The 19,876-nt window shown below is 40.7% G+C and overlaps 2 protein-coding genes across 7 annotated transcripts in view; both read right to left on the reverse strand.

The window, feature by feature from the left end:
- BEND2 (BEN domain containing 2) overlaps positions 1-2,991 on the reverse strand; it is a 14,668-nt gene extending 11,677 nt beyond the window's left edge. The window contains exon 1 of one of the 3 annotated variants that reach the window (XM_044429848.1): positions 2,515-2,991. In XM_044429848.1, the coding sequence (XP_044285783.1) occupies positions 2,515-2,827 (313 nt within the window). In that variant the 5' untranslated portion in view covers positions 2,828-2,991. The other 2 variants (XM_044429864.1, XM_044429856.1) reach the window with 2 other exon arrangements.
- Positions 2,992-13,014: 10,023 nt separating this feature from the next.
- Positions 13,015-19,876, reverse strand: part of NHS (NHS actin remodeling regulator) — a 274,760-nt gene continuing 267,898 nt past the window's right edge. For all 4 annotated transcript variants that reach the window (XM_044429818.1, XM_044429809.1, XM_044429824.1 and 1 more), the window contains 3 exons: positions 16,417-19,389; positions 15,927-16,053; positions 13,015-14,006 (listed from right to left, as the gene is read on the reverse strand). In XM_044429818.1, coding sequence (XP_044285753.1) covers positions 13,379-14,006; positions 15,927-16,053; positions 16,417-19,389 — 3,728 coding nt within the window. In that variant the 3' untranslated portion in view covers positions 13,015-13,378. The remainder of the gene's footprint in view (positions 14,007-15,926; positions 16,054-16,416; positions 19,390-19,876) is intronic.

Here is a 19,876-nt window from a genome sequence, read left to right on the forward strand (position 1 = left end):
TCCCAGTAGCATATTGGACACCTTCCGACCTGAGGGGCTCATCTTCCGGCGGCATATCTTTTTGCCTTTTGGTACTGTCCATGGGGTTTTCATGGCAAAGATACAGGAGTGGGTTGCCATTTCCTTCTCCAGTGGATCACGTTTTGTCAGAGCTCTCTGCTATGACCTGTCTGTCTTGAGTGGCCCTGCACGCCATAGCTCATAGCTTCGCCACAACAAAGCAGTGATCCATGAAGGAGAATTTAACATAGGGTTATGTTAAAGAAAAAATAGAAACAAACAAATGAGGCTAACTCATGAATTGCCATAAGAGAAAACTCTCAACCTTGCACAATGCTCAAAGTCTGCATTTCTGTCTCTGAGCAATAGCTGATCTGTGGAGGTTTAATAACCTTGCAACTGGACTCACAGAATGCTGAACAACATGGACCCATGATCTCATCGAGTACAGTTCTTATGTTCCTTTATTTCTAAATATTCACAATATATAATATTTATATTCTTTCCTTATAAAGCTTCATCACCACCTGATTTCTGCAAATCAAGCTACTGTTAAACACACAGCAGTAGCCATAGCCAATATTTTTTATGGTCACTTGGAAATTCTAGGCTCATGCAAAGCATGAGTAGGTCACATATGAAGTGTAGTACTCCTGTTGTGTAAATCCTATAGATTTTTTTTAAAATAGCCTATAACTGAAAGGGAGAAATAGTTTTGTTACAGATATGGCAGAATAAACTGGCCCTTGAGTGCCAACGTATTTCCTTTCTCTTTGCTTCTAAGTGACTGCAGTACTAAAAAAAAGTCTTGCTATAGCACAGAAATAACACACACATTTTCTGGACATCACCCACCCAAATCCACAACTCTCTATGCTTCCTAAGTACTGAAGCCATTTTGTATTGTTAATGGTGGCTTTACACAGTTTATTTTACAATGGGCAGAGATAGTTACTTGTCATCTATGATAATGTCAACAAAATGAGATATTCAACCAAGAAAGGCAAAAGTAATGGAGTAAGCAAAGGGAGTGCTTAACTCCGAAGAAGCAGTGGCAAACTATTTCAGTTCATATGAAGGTCCTTCTTGAGGGAAATCTATAGAACAATGTACAAACTGTATAGTATAGAACATCACCTTGGAACATACAGCGTATCTATCATAATGACAATAGAATTGTTTGTAAAATGTTGAAAAAGGTGAAGAAAGGCTCAGTGCTCTGAACTCTGCATAACCCTCAAATATTGAATAACTTAAGAATAAACAAACTTAACTCAGTGTGACTGAATTTGATGATACTTGCTCTTCCATCATCTGTGCTATCATCCTGGGTGATCTTTCAATAAAACTGCTGCGGTTCAAGGCAATTCAATCTTCCCTGTGGGTCCTGGTGATTCATTCTCGCCATGTGGTAAGGAGGCCCTGAAAGTAGCTATCCCTACTTTATGGGTCAGAAATACAATAGTAGTGGTGCAACCTTGCACACCTTTAGAGAGAAAAAAACGCTACCACTCTTGTGGTTGTCTGGAGAATACTAAAAGTTGTAAGGCTTTCTCTCTCTCTAGACATGCATAGGATTGATTCCTAAATGTTGCAAATGTTGCCTCTTTTGATCACAGCTTGCTTATCTAATGTTTTTACATTGTTATCATTTTCAAGACAACTTACAAATGAAGAAACAACAGTAACTTAAGCACCAGTTTCACTTTCAATTTTGTTTGTAAACATTGCAATGGAACCATAAGGAGGGATGGGCACTACAATCCTGTACAGCAGGGATGGGCAGAAAGTAGATCTCCAGATGGCACCAATTCCTGGAAGCTCCCACCAGCATAGCCAAAGACCAGGAATGCTGAGACATGAAGTCCTCAACATCTGGAGATCAATGTTCTGCCCAGCTCTTGTTGTTGACTCAGCAATTTGTCGGGCTGTGACGGCATAAGACAGACAGACAGACAGGCTGATTCAGCAAGATTTACTTCTAAGAGGCCACGCACAGATTTGGTGGTTTACATGGCTATGAGAGACTTGTGATCATTAATTTTCTCAGGCCGTAATCTTATGCACGTACGGACTCAATAAAAATCCTACAACTCCCAGCATTCGTCAGCCAGCCACGGGAATGCTGGGAATTGTAGGACTGTTCTGCCTAAACGTGCACGGGACCGTAGCCTTAAGCGTTGAACGAGTTATCCTTCACTCCCGGAAAAAAGCTTATTAATTCCCGCCTTGTTTCCCCGACCGGGTAATCACAGGCAGCCCCGCTCTCTCCCCACACCAAGCTGGATCAACCACTGACGTACCGGTGACGGCCAGGAGTAGCAAGCAATAGCAACCACGCGCGCAGAGAGCCGGCCAATAGCTGCGCGATAGGGCAGAGTTGCCCTGAAAACGGCTCTACTCTGGCAAACGAGCGTTCGTGCGTCCAGCCGTTGGCAACGACGGAGGAGCGTTTCTCGTTTGCGCATGCGGCCGGGCGGCCGGACTCCCAGAACGTCCCTCCTGGAGCCGTACCTTTTTGCGGACGTGTCGCCAAAGGCAGCAGGACGAGATCGTGGTGCGGAGCGGGGCGGAGGGCAGTCCCGGCGCGGCGAGTCCGCGAGGCAAGCAGCGGCTCCGCTGGAGCCGGACCGGAGCGCGCGTGCCGAGTGCGGGTGCGATGGGGACGCGGAAGCGGCTCCGGCGGCGAGCGGCTCAAACGCTTGCGATTAGCCGCGCGGCTGCGCAGTGAGGAAACGGGCGTCGGAGGGAGGGCGCGTGGAAGCGGTGTCTGCACGGGCTTGTGGCGGTGGCCTCCTGGCGACCCCTGGGATGTGTTCCTCCTCATCCCTCAACTTCCCGGACTTTCAGAAAGTGGCCACCTTCTTTCTCCGCACCCGCATCCGGGGTAGAGTTTCCGTGCCTTCCAATGACACGCAACAAGCGGAGACTTCAACGCGCGCAGTTTCTCCGACACGGAGTCTTGGTTGGCGTTGCCGGTCATCGGGGATCTCGGCGCTCCTTTGGCTTTGCGTCATGCGTGTTGCAGGGATGCATGCGCAGGTGCGAGGAGCTGGCCGAGCTGATGAGTCCGCTGGCTGATTGCGCGTAGCGCTTCGGGAGCAGCCTTCCTTTCACGTTTGACGATGCACATACGGCGTCAGCTTAGAAGGGGCACGTGTGCTGTGAGAAAAAGGAAAGTGCTCCATCGAAGCCAGTGCTGCCCACAGTGTCTCTGTGGACTGCCGTTAAAAACACGCTCACCTAAAATTGCTTGAATGAGAGGCCCAGTGGGAAGCTCCTGGCTTTATATGGTGCTGCACACCTGGCAAAGGGGAATATTGCATGTATAGAATTAAATATCTAGTGATGAAGATCTTTTGGTAGTGATTTCATGCTTCATTGCTAAATAGTTGCAATTAAACACTAGCCAGATCCTGTGGGCTTCTTATAAGTGGTATCAGTTTTTAAGTTGTGGTTTAAAAGAACAGAAGGCATTTCTCAGGACTGAAAAGTGGGAGAGAGTTAACAGAACATGGGAATGTTTCAGGAAGGACCTCAAATGATAATTATTACTTTTAAAATAAATTTATATCCTGCTTTTTTTTCCCCTCTTGCAAGGAACCCAAAGTTTCTCATGTGAACCTCCTCATTTGCAGATTATACCCACAATAACCCTGTGAGGTACAGTGGTACCTTGGCTCACAAACGTAATCCATTCCAGGACTCTGGTCGTGACCCAAAATGATCATGAGCCAAGTTAAATTTCCCCATAAGGTTCAATGTAAATAAGGTTAATCCGTTCTGTGACTACTTTTTTTAATCAGAAAAATGTGAAGCAAAGTGACAAAGAACAACAAAGACCATGGCCATCTCCCCCCCCCCCCCGAGCACACGTGCGGCCATCTCCCCACTGCCTGTCATCCCTGCACGTGCCTGTCATCCCGGCACGTTCATGGGGAGGGGGAAGAGACAGGCGCAAATGGGGTGTGCCGTGGGGGAGAGAGACAGGCGTGAACGCGGGTGCATGGGGGGGAGGCGGGCGCAGTCTTGCTGAGGGAGAGATGGCTGAGATCGCGGTTGCACTCCTGCAGGAAAGACAGACGCAATCATGGGTGCGCTCCTGCAAGAAAGATGGGCACGATCTTGGCCATCTCCCCCCGCCCCCAGCACGATTGCAGCCATCTCCCCACTCAGGGGAGGGGGAGACGGCTGTGATCATGGTCACCACCCAATGTGGAGTTCGCAACCTGAGTTAAAATTTTCTGACATTTTTGTTTGTGAACCTTTTTGGCTGTGAACCAAAGCTTTCATGAGCCAAGGTACCACTGTAGTTTAAACTGAATGTCTGTGACTGGCCCAAAGTCATCTAGTGAACTTCATGGTGAGTGGAGACTTGAACCTTGATCTCTGCATTCCTGGTCCAGTACTCTAGCCATTACCCGTGCTGGCTCTTAAGATGTAGTGTAGCATGCAGATTTATATAAGTGGTTGATGCTGTGCATCATTTTCTGTCCACCTACCAGCATCACAGTAAATTCACAAAGCAGATGCATTTGGAATACCGGCTACAGTTATGGTCGCTCAAGGACACAGCAGCTAGAAAAGGTGCTTTCCAAATGATGGAGATTTATAGGATTAAGGTTGTACAGCTTAGAAAAAAGTGACTTAAAGGTGGTGGTGGGGATGCAATAGAATTTTATAAAAGAAAAGTAATGTTTCTCTCTCTCACAATACTGGAATTCAGGGCCTCCTTGTTAAATCAACTGGGGGTGGATTTGGGGTAGACAAAAAGTACTGCTTCATAAAATGTATGATTAACGTTTGGAGTTCAGTGCTGCAGCCACAAGATGTGATGACTGCCTAAAGCTTAAGTGGATTTAGAGTAGGGCTTAGACATCTCCTCTTTCTCCTCTTCTGAGCCTTAGCAGAAGCTAATAGCTGTGATAGTCAATGAGTTATTCAGTATGTTTCTGAAAACTATTTGCTGAGAGAAACCACTGGGGAGAATTATTAACATGAATGCCCTACCTTTGAATTTCCCAAAAGTATTTGGCTATTCACAATGGGAAATGGAATGCTGGTCTAGGTAGACCCTACTTTAGGGTGCTGCACCATATGATCTTGATTTGGCAGGGGTTGTAGGTCCTTTCCATGGAAAAGCAGACTTTAACTTTTAGAATGATATGGATCCAATTTTTGAGATAATCCTCCAATCTAGTGGCAGGCAGAAGCAATCTTCTTTTATGGGCATAGCTGGTGATTTGTGTTTCTAACTCCTGCTGGGACCACTACATAATTGGAATATTAGAAACCATTACAGGGCAGGCATAGTCTGTGTGAATACGTGTGTTTTCAAGAGGTGTTTAAAACTTGGGTACAACCACTGAAAAGTCCCTTCTATATTCCTGTTCTGTGGGTCAATGACCTATATCAATATTTACGGCAATGATGATTATTTATCAAAAGCATTGTTTATACTGATTGTATTATATAAAGGATAATTATACAAGTGTTGAAGGATGTATATCCTGGAAAGGTAATTTAAGGATTCAATTATAAGAATCTTTTGAAGAAATCATTTCCTCAGCTCCCTGTTATGGTACAATTTATTTTTAGAAGTGCATTATCTTTTTGTTGTTTTGATCATTTTTTAAATCCTGCCTTTTGTCCAAGGAGCTCAGAGCAGGGTACAGAATTTATCTCACAATTCTTTTTTTCCTGACAACAACCACATGAGATAGATTAATCCTTATTTGTTGTTTTTATGCTTATTAAGTTGCAACTTTTTCACAGACATAGCAAACCATTCAAAACAGGTGACATACCCACTGTAAATAAATAAAAGGATTGCTAACAGCTATCCTTTTAATTCAATTTTGAGTTAATTCAGTTTTGTATGCACATTTTTGTAAATGCATCAAGCTAGGCTGAAAGATGGTAACAGACCCAAAGTCACTCCGTATACTTTGTGGCTGAGTTGAAGTTTGACATCAGCTTCCTTGTCTAACAACCATTGACATTATACCTGCATTATAATAGTAGGAAAAGAATATATGAACATATGGAAAAAGGCTTTGAACAGTCTGCATTTAATTTGTGGAGTTCTCTTCCTTACCATAGATGACTTTAGAAGGGAATTATAAAGATTTATGGTGGACCAGACTATCACTGGTGTTGAAAGGCTGTATGTGACTTCTTAAAGAAATAGCTTCTGTGAAATACCAGCTGCTGGAGAAAAACTGTAGGGGATGAACAATTAAAAATCCATCAGAGCTTTTTAATGGTGAATAGAAGTAAGTAAAGAGAATTGAGCAGTTTAATTGCAGTCACGTTTATTTGCCATTTCTATACACGCTTTCTAGATAATCAAACTTTTCTGACACGCTTTAGAGAGGGGATCACAATGAAACTGTCACTGTTTTTACTAAAAATAAATACAAGACTTAAAGTGTTGCACAGCTCTAAAATATACAAAGGCTTGGATTTAATGTAAACTTTGAAAACATTTTACAAAAGAAACCATCTTTGCAACAATTTAAGAAGTTCATATTTACAAATATTACAAAAATACAAAACGGATGCAAGTCCATAAACCATTGTCTCTTCTGCCAGCATGAACTGGTGCTAGTACCAAAATAGTTACACTGTAACCTTCTTAATTGTTTTTAAACTTTTAAGTCATAACCTACAGTATTTCTCTAAAGCTGCCACAATTGCAGCAAATGCACTCTATCAGTGACCTTTGGCAAATGCAAACATATGCTTCATTTTCTATAGCGAATCCATATTCTCTATGCTGCCCCAATTTTTAAAAAAAGAAAAAAATGTTATTAGAGGAAAACAAACAGCTGCATAACTTGTAACATCAGTGCAAACAAACAGAATTGCAAGTCAGAATGATGTTGCTCATTAGTTATGTTTTTACATTTATACCCTGTTTCATGATGGGATGTTACTTAATTTCTGTCTGTCTTGAGGGCTCTGAAGGCGTTCGACTTGTGCAGCTCAATCACATGCATGTTTACTTATAAGTAGGTCCCACTGTATTCAGTGGGTAGCTCCCAGGATAATGTGCATACGACTGCAGCCTTCGGATGTTTTCATCCCTACATTTTATCATCCGGATACAGAGCTCTGTGTACTTTTACACCTGCAAGGAGCTCCTGTGTGTTCAGGCTGTTTCCATTATCTTTGATGAAAGGGAAACACTGTGTGCTATATTATGCCCTCTCCTTAATTTGAGTGAGGGCACTCCTTGTGGGCTACAGAACTCCATAAGCCTACAGCAGATCACTTAATCAGGGTTTATGTATGAATATTTTTTTTAAAATGGATTCATAATCTGTCTTCATTTGGGCATTGACTTGATAAATATAAAATAGAAACACTTTGTCATAGAATTTTGAATAAACAAAATAAGCATTTATGATAGTTTTGTGAGCACTACATAGAAGGTGTTTCATTGCCTTCTTATTCAAGTTGCATGGTTTCTAAAATATATATATATATTTGAATAGCTCTCAGTGGTATCAGTATGAAATCATTAAATGTCTTGGACTGTTCTTCACAATGGAGAATTTGCTTAAGTGGGCTGCATGGCTTCTGCAAGACTGACATCTTTGAGAAACCAATTTAACTATTTCCTAATACATTTACTGTAAAGCACAAGCACCACTTCTAGCAGATGGGTTTGGCACCCTGATCTTCAATGTGTGCGCTACTGCCTGTAATACTAAAGCAACATCACTGTTCTAATGCTACCTCATTCTTAGCATCAAGAGGCTCAGTCAGCCTTAGTATCAGGCTTTAAGTACTATGGGCAGTAACCTTGACTGAAATGATCTCAAATGGCACCTACTCCTCCCATATCGAGTTTGTGACTCTCATTCTTTTTTTTAAAACCTCATGATCTTTTTACTCATTAACTTATCGACTTCCCTTGCTTTTTAACCACATTTTATAACATACCTATCAGCTATAATTGATAAGGCTTGCTTCTAATACTAACGCCCTTCATTTACACTGTTCTGCCAAGCATTTATGTTTGAACACTTTTTGCTGACAGCCATCCAGATACTAAATGTTTGCCCCAACGTGCGTGTTACCAGAATACTGTCATCGTTTGTAATGACGTACTGGTACCACAGTGCGGATAGATCATCCTAAATATTTCTTTGCCGTCATGGCAAATCTTAAAGTTGGGCAAATAATCTCATGTTCTCACTAATCTTTCTACGTACTTGCTGACCCTCCATCTCTTACTATACTGGAGGACTGTAAGAAAACATACATCTGTGTATTTCTAGTCTTTTAAGATTAAAAAATTGTAAGTAATTTTGAATGTATGTAATTATTTGCTCAGTCATTTGAATTCAAATAAAATTTTTAAAATGAGCAAAATAAAAAGCAATCCTCCCCCAGCTTTCCATTCTTCCTAGAATCCTGTTAAAATTTACTTCTGCTTGAAGCCAACTTATTCAGACTTACTAGTGACTACCAACTTAATTCAGCCATTCCACTCAATCTATACTGTACATCTCATTCCTTCTTAAAATATTTCTCTGCACTACATTGTCTTGCATTTGCTTTCTGCAGTTAACAACAGTTTACTGAATTTTAGAACAGCGAACGTCTAGAACAGCGAAGGTCTATTTGATCTTGGAGTGTGTTGCAACTGGAAAACTGATCTATCTATGCAAAATATTCTTTTCTAAAAATAGTGATGTTATTTTTTGTGCATACAAGTGTATATGTTGCTGCTGTTTTTTTAAACAATTGTAGTTTGATCTCATATCAGCTTGTTTTTTGCTTTTAGTTTTCTGACAAGAAAATTCAAGTAACTTCAAGTAATCCAGCTTTTGTTTCCCTGCCTTCGTTTATTCAAAGTATTTGCTTTGATTCCTTTTATCATCCCACCCACTATAGATTCCCACCCTGTTAAGCATTTCTGGTAAAACCAGGATAGAAAGCAACTGAGCTGTTATGTGGCTGGCATAATGAACCAGAGAGCTTCCCCATTCCAATTTAAGTAAGCTATATAAAGTATGCATACATACACCTATTTCTCAGCATTTTTTCACAGTGTCATTTCTCTAAATATTTAGGTAGCATGAATATTGTCCACACAAAGCTTTACTGAAATGTTGTTACACAATTTTATTGATGAATTAACAGCATTTGTTGCATGCTTATTAGTTATTTACTTTATGAACATGAAACTAATTCTGTTTCAAGACTTTAGTTACTAGGTTATGACTAGGTCTCCCAACAGCCTAGTAGGAATAGTAATAATGTGAAAATAAGTACTATTTCCTTATTCTTATCTCCTCTTTACAGTCTTTGTCCAAATTAAGTGCCAAACATTACAGAAAAGCCTGATTGTCGGCATTTTACCTTGCAAGAGGAGTGGGATGGGGTCAAAAATGTGCTTTTTATCTTTGTCAGGTTGGCACTACAAACTCTGTTAGATTCAGATCTGCTTAATGAACCTGACTTCCCCAAAGAACTGTGGGACTTGTAGTTATGTGTCAAGAGTGAAAAACTGCATGGGCTTATCAGGTTATAAAAACCTATGTTATGTTTTAGCGCTAAGAATCCTGTGAATTCATTATTGGAGTAGTTAAAAAGAGATGGATTTTGCTTACTCTTGTATAGTATGCACATGGGAGGAATGCTCATAACAGCATCCACTCAGTATGCTTTGGAGACTTTTGTTTAAGGAGTTCAAGGCAGCATACATATTTATCCAATTTTATCCTAACAACAATATTTTGAGATAGCTAGAACTGATTATCACATGATAGATAAGCAAAAACCGAAGTGTAGGTCTCCCTGATTTAAGTTTCACAGGTGTCTCTGGGTGTCTGTGTGCTTTCTCTGCCCTGCTGAGCCATAATCCCCAAAGGAAGTCTCTAACCCTTGTAGACATACAGATTAGAGACAAAATGTGGAATTACTACTACTTTGCCAGATTGTTTGTAGGAAACTAGTTAACAGCAATTATTGATACACCCATTGGGCAGAGAAGGAAATTCCCGTCTTAACTTTTCAGCAACTTTGTTGTTTCTGTTTTTCTGGCAGTGATGTACTTGCTACCTCTTAGAAAACAACAAAGTAATCCAGATTTTTAGTGTCACTGTGATGAGCATCAGTATGCCTCTGCAAAAACAAAAAGTAGCAGCAAAGAGACACGATCATGATCTTTTCCATTTTGGGTTTTTTATATATAATCGTCTTCCTAAGTTTGTAAACTCTTAAAAATCACCCACTGAATGCAGCTAATATCATTATATTGTGATGATTATAGTGGTGGTGGTGGTGGTGATGATTACACTGCATTTATATCCTGCCTTTTCTCCTCTTGTGAGGGACCCAAGGCGGCTTACACAGTTCCATTTTATCCTCACTGCAACAACCCTGTGAAGTAGGTTAGACTGAGTGAGTGACTGGCTCAAAGCCACCCAGTGGACTTAACGGCCAAGCAGGGACTCAAACCCAGATCTCCCAAGACCCCAGTCCAGTACTCTGACCACCAGGCCACACTGGCATGTCCATAGAGCAGGGGTTGGGCAGCGAATGGGTGGATCATGTCAGTCATGCAAATTAGCTCTACATTGTTTGCTGTATATCTGTTGTGGAGTGGGGAGCAGGAGGAGGACTGTTAGAGAAGAGTGTATGACAACCCTGCATTTTAGTTGAGTGTTGCTATCCAATCTCTGATCAATTTTTTAAAAAGGAAATTTAATGGCTATGGGCAGTGGTGTTGGTGAAGCCGATTGTGGCATCTGTATAAGTAAGGCTGAGGTGACTAGAGCCAGGGAAAGAAAGGATTGCTTCAGCCATGAGTGGAAAGATGTCAACACCAGACCCACTCATTGAGAAATAACAGAGACCATGGTTGAAACCATGGCCAGATAGACGTAGCTCCTTAGAACGGGTACCTAGGCCTTATCACTGCTCAAAGATCACTTCTACCAGAAATGATAGAGCTGTTCCCGGATGCTACTTGTATATGCACGCACTTTGTTATGCACAGAAATTATTGTAGACACCATTGATACATTAATAACTAAGATACTGGGACTCTGAGAAGTTTGCCCCAGCCCTGCACATGCCTTTTCAGAAGCCTGAAAGCCTAAGTTCAGTGGCATTTCCTGGCTCAGTGTGCTTAGGAGTACAACCGAACAGTGTAACACTGAGCATGTTTACTCAAAAATAGGACTCTCTGATTTCAGTAGGAGTTAACACTCATGTAAATATGCATAGGATTCTGGATTATATGAGTGGAGCTGGACTAAAAAAATGAAAAAAAGGTGGAGGTTAGAATAGCACAATTCTTGCTATTTCATTTTTATGTAGTTACCATGCACATATACAAAACAATGTATAGATGGTGATGTGGTCTATTCCTCAATGGCTCGCAATATTTGAGCCAACACACAATTTTGCTTATGTTTTTCATGATGAGCACATAAACAGTATGTGGGGTTTTATTATTTCCTCTGAATTCTTTTTCCATGTTTCCTTTGTGTTGCCCTGCTTCTGAAGCCAGAGATCTTGATGCATTTTTATTCTTTTATTATATTCTCAATAGCTAAATTCTGTTGTTTTTAGCTGTTAAATAAAGCTGGAATTAATTCTTTTGGTTATCCTACACATTGATTAGTTTTCATTTTCTCTGATTTGGAGTATCATAACATTCTATTGATCTTCTCTGGGAAAGGACAACCTTATTCCATCTTGTTTCATCATGCATTTTGCCCATTTTATTTTTTCTGCACACAAATATGGTATTATTTTCTTTTGGTTTCTTTGTAGCACCTTTTCTTCTCTGGTGAATATTCAATTTAATATAACTTTTAAATGAAATTATTCTCTAGCTGTTGTTCTTTAAAGAAAAATCTAAATACCTATTCTAAATTTGTTTTGCTGGCTCTCCATTACTAACTGTACTTCATTTTCCCTTTTGTGTTATGATTTTTCCTGTATTGCCCCTTATTTATGCAGCCTGATACCCGGTGATATTAGGTAATGGCCTCTGTCCTTGTTTAAAAACTTTCTCAAGAATTACCTACTTAAGTTAGTTTATAACTATTGAGATAGATGTTAATTCTGCATTCTCCTTTTTTCCCTCCAGCTTTTTTTGTTTTGTTTTATATCAGAATTTGAAGTGTATATAGAATCACATATTCAGTATGTATTAGTAACAACCAGTCTTTACTGCTGCAAAATCTGAGAAGACCATCAGATATGAATCTAGGATCCATCCCATAAATCTGCTCAAGAAAAGTGCACACTTGCTACAACTCTACAGGTGTAGATGCTTTTAGGATGCTTTTAGAAGGCAAACCTATGAATAGCGGAATGCTGTCTTGGAAGTCACTTGTGTAAACAAGATGAGGATAGTGAGAGAGACGTATCTAAAACTGAGATGTGTTCCTAGAAACGATACTTTATGGAGGTTCAGAAAGAGGAGCCAAGGTGATTAAAGTGGCTGACATTGCTTTCATCATACCACCCATTTGTTCACATAAGCATACATCTCAGGATTCTTGGGGAAGCCACAGCAGAAAATCTGATTTATATAAACAGTTTGTAGTGCCCACTAATGAGCCTCTTGCCATAACTGTACTTCAAAACTAGCTTATTGGAAAAGCACTTTTGAAAGACAATCTTTTTGTTAATTTTTATAGTAATGATTAATATGGTGAATTTCCTCTAATTCAGCTGTTAAAATTCATGTTAGAGGCTTTAATTGTTTAACTGCAAGTGGTCATGGTAGATATGTAAATTAAGTTTAATAAGAAAATTGTATTCACAGAATACAGTCATTACCTTTATCCTTTTTTTAATCTTTCAACAAGGTTGTTATTTGCCACCAACCACTTTTTTCTTACCAGTAATTCTATTTACAAATATTTATCAAAAATATGGATATGTACATCTGTTTTGTTCATTCTAAATTTTGTTTCAGTTCACTTTAGTGTAAAAAAAATACCAATTCATCAAGCAACTTTATATTTTTCCCTAAGGAAGCACAACAGTGAAGGTAATTTTTTAATTCTAAATGGCATCTTTGGGGAGGAAGAGGGAATTCTGAAAAATGGATAATGCAAACCTACACTGATGACAGGAAACATGAGAAAAATGAAAGTTAACCCAAGTTAACCATTTAATATATGTTTCTACTTATAGAAAATGTGAAGTAATAAATAGCTACAGATCATTTTCTCTTCTTCCAGTCTTAGAGCAATCCTTTGCATTTTCAAGCATCAATATTGCCCTGCATGGTATTTGACTGCTACAGCATTGGCCTATTATATTCACATGAGCTAAGTGAATGCAGAGTTCATCTATTTAACAGTCAGATATGTGCTCTAGTCCCTCCCTATGTAGCCTATGTGGAACTCTGAGATGATCGATCATCGTGAGGGCTCCCATCAGAATTCTCCGTTTCTCCTTCTGAAATGGCTTGCATTGGGGTGTTGTACAGTCTGCAGCGGACGCTGTACCGGCTGCTGCTGGCTGCAGGGGGTGCCCGTGACCGTCCTACTCTTGAAGATGCTGATGTAGGAAAACTTTTGGAAGAAAACCCTTCGGCGTTTATTCTGGGAGCGCAAGGAGAAAGCGGAGCTGATGCTTCAGCACTTGATGAGGCTTGGGGAGACTCATCAGCATTTGGAAGAGCATCCCCAATTGGTTCTCCAGGAGCTTTAGGCGAAATAGGACTCTTCAGTATCTCAGTGGCCGACATCCTATAGCTAGAATCTGACCGGCTACCCTTTTTCAGGAGCAACAGTTTGAATTCTTCATTCGATGTGTTGGACTTTTTGGCATTCCTGTAAATGAGTCCAGGAGATCTCTGGCTGCTTGCTGGGCTTCCCACATTAGTGCTGGGGGGAGCAGTCGTTGCAGGTGATGCACTGCTGGCTGCAGGCACACTGCTAGTACTAGATGAATTTCGCAACCTGTTCCTTGCAGAAAGGTCTCCAGAATCCTTCCGTCCAAGCACTTTCCTTTTTGACCTGAAAAGAATGCCATAGTATTCAGTGTGAAAACTGAATGCATTTATTGAGCAAGTTTGTAAGAGATTAACTATTATTATTCACATAGACCTGGTTCATACATAATGCTAACTCGTAGCTTATTTAACCCCAGACTGATGTGGCAAGTATCAAATAAAGCATGGTTTGTTGTCTCAGTTCCTGGGTTTGTTTGTTTCCTTGCTCTTTCCCTGTCTCTTTAACGTTTTTGCAATGCTGCAGTACGTAAATGTGGCTGGTGCTTTTTTAACCTCTCTAGTTGGGTGCCATTGTAGCTTAGTGAACTACCCATGGGTCTAGGTTTGCATGTAATAACATCCTTTAGTGTATAACTCAAAAACAGCAGTTGCTAGGTAAAAAATGCAGGGTGGAGGATCTGCAGTTGCTCTGGCCATGAACCTTGCTGGCAGAAACACAGAAACTGGGTTCAGATGTGCATAGAACTTATGGTAAAATGTTGAAACCATACAACATGCTTGTTTCTCTCCGTAGTTCCACAGAAACCCTCTTTACTATGCTTCAACACTCTTCCTGGGTTCATATGTAATGCTAATCTATGCCGCCGTGGCTTCCACCATGGCTTGTCGAACCTGCCCACTGCGGGCACCAAACAGTTCTAAAAAAAATGGAACTTTAAAAAGCTAGCAACCAAATTGTGCTTCAGCATTGATGGTGAGGCACTTACTGATGGTAGTATAACTGAGATTGAACAAGCAGGAGAGTATGCTGCTTTTGCTGAGTGGCTTGCCAGTCAGTTCCCACAACCTACAATGGCAGGTTCAGAGAACACGACAAGCACTCATCATATGAAGAATTACTACAACAAGCTATCCAGCAAAAGCAGTCTCAGATGACATGAAATTCTACCAGGATGGATTGTGTCATGCAAACCAGGTGAGTGGTTTAAGTATAAATTGTATGAGGACCCTGGCAACAGAGTGTGTACGAGCATGCATTCACACAGCCCAGATACAGTATTTAGAGGAGCTCTTGATTAGACTTGGGGAAAAAGATGTAGCAACTAGAAGGACTATGTTCCTACCCTGTTAGGTCTTCAACAGGCTAGGAAAGTTAGTATTTTCCTTCCAAGTTCCTTTCCAGCTTGCTACTTTCCCTAGTTAGCATTTCACTTTTCTCCAGTATAACTCTTTGTAATTGGATTTTATGATGTAACTGACTGTCAATATCAAATGGCAAAATATACATCATCAAGCCCACCTATACTTTCTCAGACACCGTAGCTGTGTTCAGACAACCCAACAAGCCATGGTTTTGATCTATCATGTTGTCTAAAGCTAGTCATGGTATTGCACCATGATAAGTTTGGTCTTTAGAAACTATAATAAGAAGCAACTGTTTGTTTCTTTGTACTACCATGGCTTGTTGTGCTATCTGAATCCAAGATTGTGCTTTTCATGGTTTGGTATGCAACTATGACAGAGTCCCTTGGAAAGAATGGCAACTGCAGGAGCTGCTCCAGTTATCCATCAATAGCCAATAGTGTGAACCAATAAGGAAGAAGCAGGTGACATGATGTACTTTGGGACTGAATTTCAACTACAGTGGCCGATGAGACACATAGCAACAGTGAGAGGCCTGAGTAGGGAGGATGGAAACCATGCTAAAGTAAAAAAAACCCCTCAATTGTCAAGTAGATTATGATTTTCAAAAACAACTATGAACCATAGTAAACACACAGGATTACTTGTGTTGTGCGAATGCAACTCTCATCTGTCTAACCATCATAACACAGAAAGCCACCTGTTGATCTTGAATGAAACATCCAGTTATTGAAAGAAGTCTATCAGTACTACTTTCAAGTTTCCTTTAAATTTTGTTAAGTCCTATTCCTGTGAAAACAATATACTGTTATGGTTGCCAGTAAGCATAAAATTAGCTTACCGGTGAATAACTGCAAATAAATCTTCTGTCGTTCGAGGTTTATTTGGGGAGACAAAAACGTCTTCTGCGTCAGCCTGAGAATCTTCACTTAAAGGCGAGACTATGGTATCATCACTCAGAGAAGATTCTTCAAAACAAAAAGAAAAAACCTACTGAAACAACATTTTGATATAGTAGAGGTGGTTAATGTAATATTTTTGATAATGGAATTGCTTTTATAATGGCATACACTAGGCAATCTAGTCTAAATATTGGGTGATCTGTCAAAATAATTCTTAGCTATAAAGGGTTCCTGCTCTTTTTACAGCTGAAATGAAGTCAAAAGAAATGCAAATTAATGACTCTTTCAAAAGAAAGGCAGATTTTAAGCTGAAATGAACTGGAATTCTGCACAATTAAGCTATATTGATACAGTTTTGGGAAGTATTAGCACTTTTGGCACTGAGAGTCATATCAGAAAGAAAGAAAAAAGGAACAGTTATGAACTAACCTTTTAAGACATCATCTGGAGTTCCTTGTGTCTCAGCTGTTTTGCTTTCATTGTCATCTGAGGCACTTCTGGTTGGAATACCTGATGCAGTATCATTTTCCTGCTCAGAACATTGTTCACTGAGTGAATCTACAGTTGAGATTTCTGACTCATAGCTGATATTCCCAGGCACTTTGTCATCACGCTGGCTTAGATCAAGCCGATGCTTTAGCTGATAACTAATATCTGCTCCCCAAGTTGAGGAGTCGGATTGTGGTATATTTTCATGTAGAGGTTCATATTCCAAATTTTGTTCACAGTGTGCAGGTAATTCTTGCTGAAGCTGCACAGAGTCAGGAGCCTTATCCTGATCTGATCCACAAATAGTCATCTTCCCTTCAGAATTGTTTGAGAGGACCTCTGTGCCTTGTGGAAACCTTTCAGCAGAACTGCCACAGGCTTTATTGACTGTACTGTCCAGTAAAAAATCATGAACTGGATGCATTTGATCTGTTACATATTTAGCTGCTGAAGCACCCATGTCGAATGAGGTTAGGGTCTCTTGACAGGCATTTTTTTCACTGAAGGTCAAACTGCTTTCTGCTTGCAGTTGTTCAGGGCTTATCTGTACCGGAGAGACATTAATATAGGAAACTATGGCATCTTCCATGGAGTATTGGCGTGATATCTTACTTACATGTGGTTTAATTTTACCTGAAGAAATGGCAGTCACCATTAAAGAGTTGCCTTGAAAGTGGAGAAGGTCTTTGTTGTCTTTTTGTTTTGCTTCTTCAGGCTTATTGATTGATCGAAGATGTACAGACTTCAGAACTGAAGGTGTAATAGCAAGGGCTGGTGGAGAATTGGAATTCAGTGCTTCTTCGACCATGTTGGGTTTATTGTTATTAAAAGCATGTAGATGGTGTCTGTGAGCATATGGTTTATCCAAGACATTATGAAGAGCACTTAGGTCAAGATGAGTAGGAGGTATAACTGGAAGTTCTAGATCTTTGTTTAGAGATATGTTGCTATCTTTACAAGAAGGTTGCTGTAGTGAAGACTTCCTTTCTGGTACTTTTGGCTTTCTTTTACTTCCCCCTGGGGATAAGGGTCCAGAAAAAAAAGCAGTAGGAAAAGATGATGTTGGTGTTTCAGACTGACTGGAGTAACCACTTGAGGGAGAAGCTAAACCAGCCAACTTTTCTGGGGATGCTAATTTAAATTCACTCTCAACAGAAGGCAGGGAAGGAGTGGTGGCTCTTGACCCAGATTGCGATGTTTGCGATTCTGAACTTTCTGGCGATTTTATGCATTCTATGACTGTAGTACCCGTAGCAGTGCTAGAATTGGATAAAGACCTATAGGGATCATTAGATTTCAAGTCGTTTAGAAGCCAGAGATCTGCATAGTGAGATTGTTCAGCACCTTCATCCTTAAATGATGGGATGTCCATGGCATCAAATGGAATGTCTTTTAATCCACTCTCATCCGGATTATCCCAGGTGAGTTCCTGTTTGCTTGGCAGATTAGCATTTTCCACTCTTGAAGGTGTGTTTGAAAATTCGAGGGGCAGCTTCATTTCCCTGCAAGTCTGCGACATGTGCTGCTGCCCACTGCTTATCTTTGGTTCTTTCTTCTCAGGAAGATCCGTGCTGCTGTCAGATTTCCTTAAAGATGAACTGCGTTTTGGTGGGGCTGGCTTTGCCTTTGGTTTCTTTAGAGAAATGCTCTGTGTTCCTTGCCTTCTATGACTTACATAATCCTGCCAGGCGCAGTTAGTGAGGCTGGAAGCAACACTTGCATTCTGGCCACTCTCAGAGCCCACAGCTGCATAGTTACAAATATAACTTTTAGTTCCCTTGAGACCGCAGTCAAAGTGCATGGAGGTATAGTAGCCTTCAGTATCAACGGAAAAGTGTGAGCTTGTGTCTGCTTTGTCAGATGGAGGCTTCTCTATAAAACTATCGTAAGTGGCCATGCTGGTAAAACTTGGGCATCCCAGGCTGTCAGCTTTTGGGCGTTCAGGGCTGAAATCTTGACGGCAGGATGCATCATGATGATGATGCAAGTAATTCCATTCACTGTCACTCGTGTTACTGTTGTTAGGGTCGTCAAGCAGATCAGCTACAGTGGAGGTGAACGAACTTGCTCTGTGGACTCTAACCTTGTCAATCTGATCACTGTAGTGTTCTGTTATGAAGACACTTGAATCTTCATTGGCATTTGGGGCGATGTTCAGTGATAATTCTGAATCACAGTGTGAAGAACCAGTCAGTGGGGGAGAGGCAGCAGGAGGAATAGTTTCTGAAGTCTGAGAAGGACATGTTGAGCTACTTCCACTCCAATTCCCACTGGATGATTGATGGTCATCTTTCTGGTCCATATGACTGCTGAGAAGTACCCCAGCTGTTGAAATAGAGTGGATGGGGCTTCCAAAGGTGTCAGAGTTTGATGAAATATCACAGCTTCCTGAATCGGCCATCCTTGATAGCCTTGACCTTCCCCTTTCATTTGAGTTATGATCTGGACTATGCATATGCTGAGAACAAGATAAACCTATGGGATGATGTTCCTTAGAGCATTGGCTGTTAATGGCATCTTTACTGTTTGTGGAAATTCTTTCCTGGCTTGCTAAAAAGTGTTCTGCATCATACACTGACATTTTGGCACCAGTGTTGTGGTCGACTTCATTGGCTCTAGCACCTTCACGAGGAAGACTCCTTGATCGGACACGGTTGCTCACTGATGTTGTAAACATGGTGTCACCGTTGTCTGTCAGCACCAATATGTTGCCAGCTGAATGAGACAGGGAAGCTACTACACTCTGACCCCTCTGAGCGCGGATTCTTCTCCGGGATGGGGCAGCAATGAGAATTTCTTCTGTTTGGCACTCAGAGTCCCTGGTACCTGATCTCCTGTTGATGTTATTAGAGAAGTCGGGATTTGCATGCACAATCACATTCCGTTCTCTTGCTACTGGTGATTCGTCAGAATCTAGGATACACATAAAACTCAGTGAGTATGATTTCCAGTGGCTGACAAAACTATGACCCTCAAAATGGCCTAAAAATACCCAGGGTAGTTATTTTCTTGCTGCCTGCATATATCAGCAACTGTAACTTAACAGAAGTAATTGCTACAGCCAAATGTGTCATGCAGACACATTTGTCATTCCTGTGAAGGCCCTTGTTAAAGAGGAAAAACTACTTCTTACAGGGTATTCAGAATCATAGAAGTGTGTGGTGATGGTGTGTTAATTCATCATTCTAAATCCTAACAGTGATTTTTTTTCCTCTGTGAAACTCCAAATACATATTTTCAAGAGAACAGACAACCACCTTTATCTGAATTCTGTGCAGGTTAGTGGCTTTATGTTATTTATTTTTTCTGTTGTGCAAAGAAAACCAGATGAGGTTTCTTATTCAAGAAAAGTTAAGACTTAAGTCTAATTTTTCTGACTTGCATTCCTATAGAAGAGAGC

Source organism: Varanus komodoensis, unplaced genomic scaffold (genome assembly GCF_004798865.1).
Source record: "Varanus komodoensis strain SLA01 unplaced genomic scaffold, ASM479886v1 scaffold1, whole genome shotgun sequence".
NCBI lineage: Eukaryota > Metazoa > Chordata > Lepidosauria > Squamata > Varanidae > Varanus > Varanus komodoensis.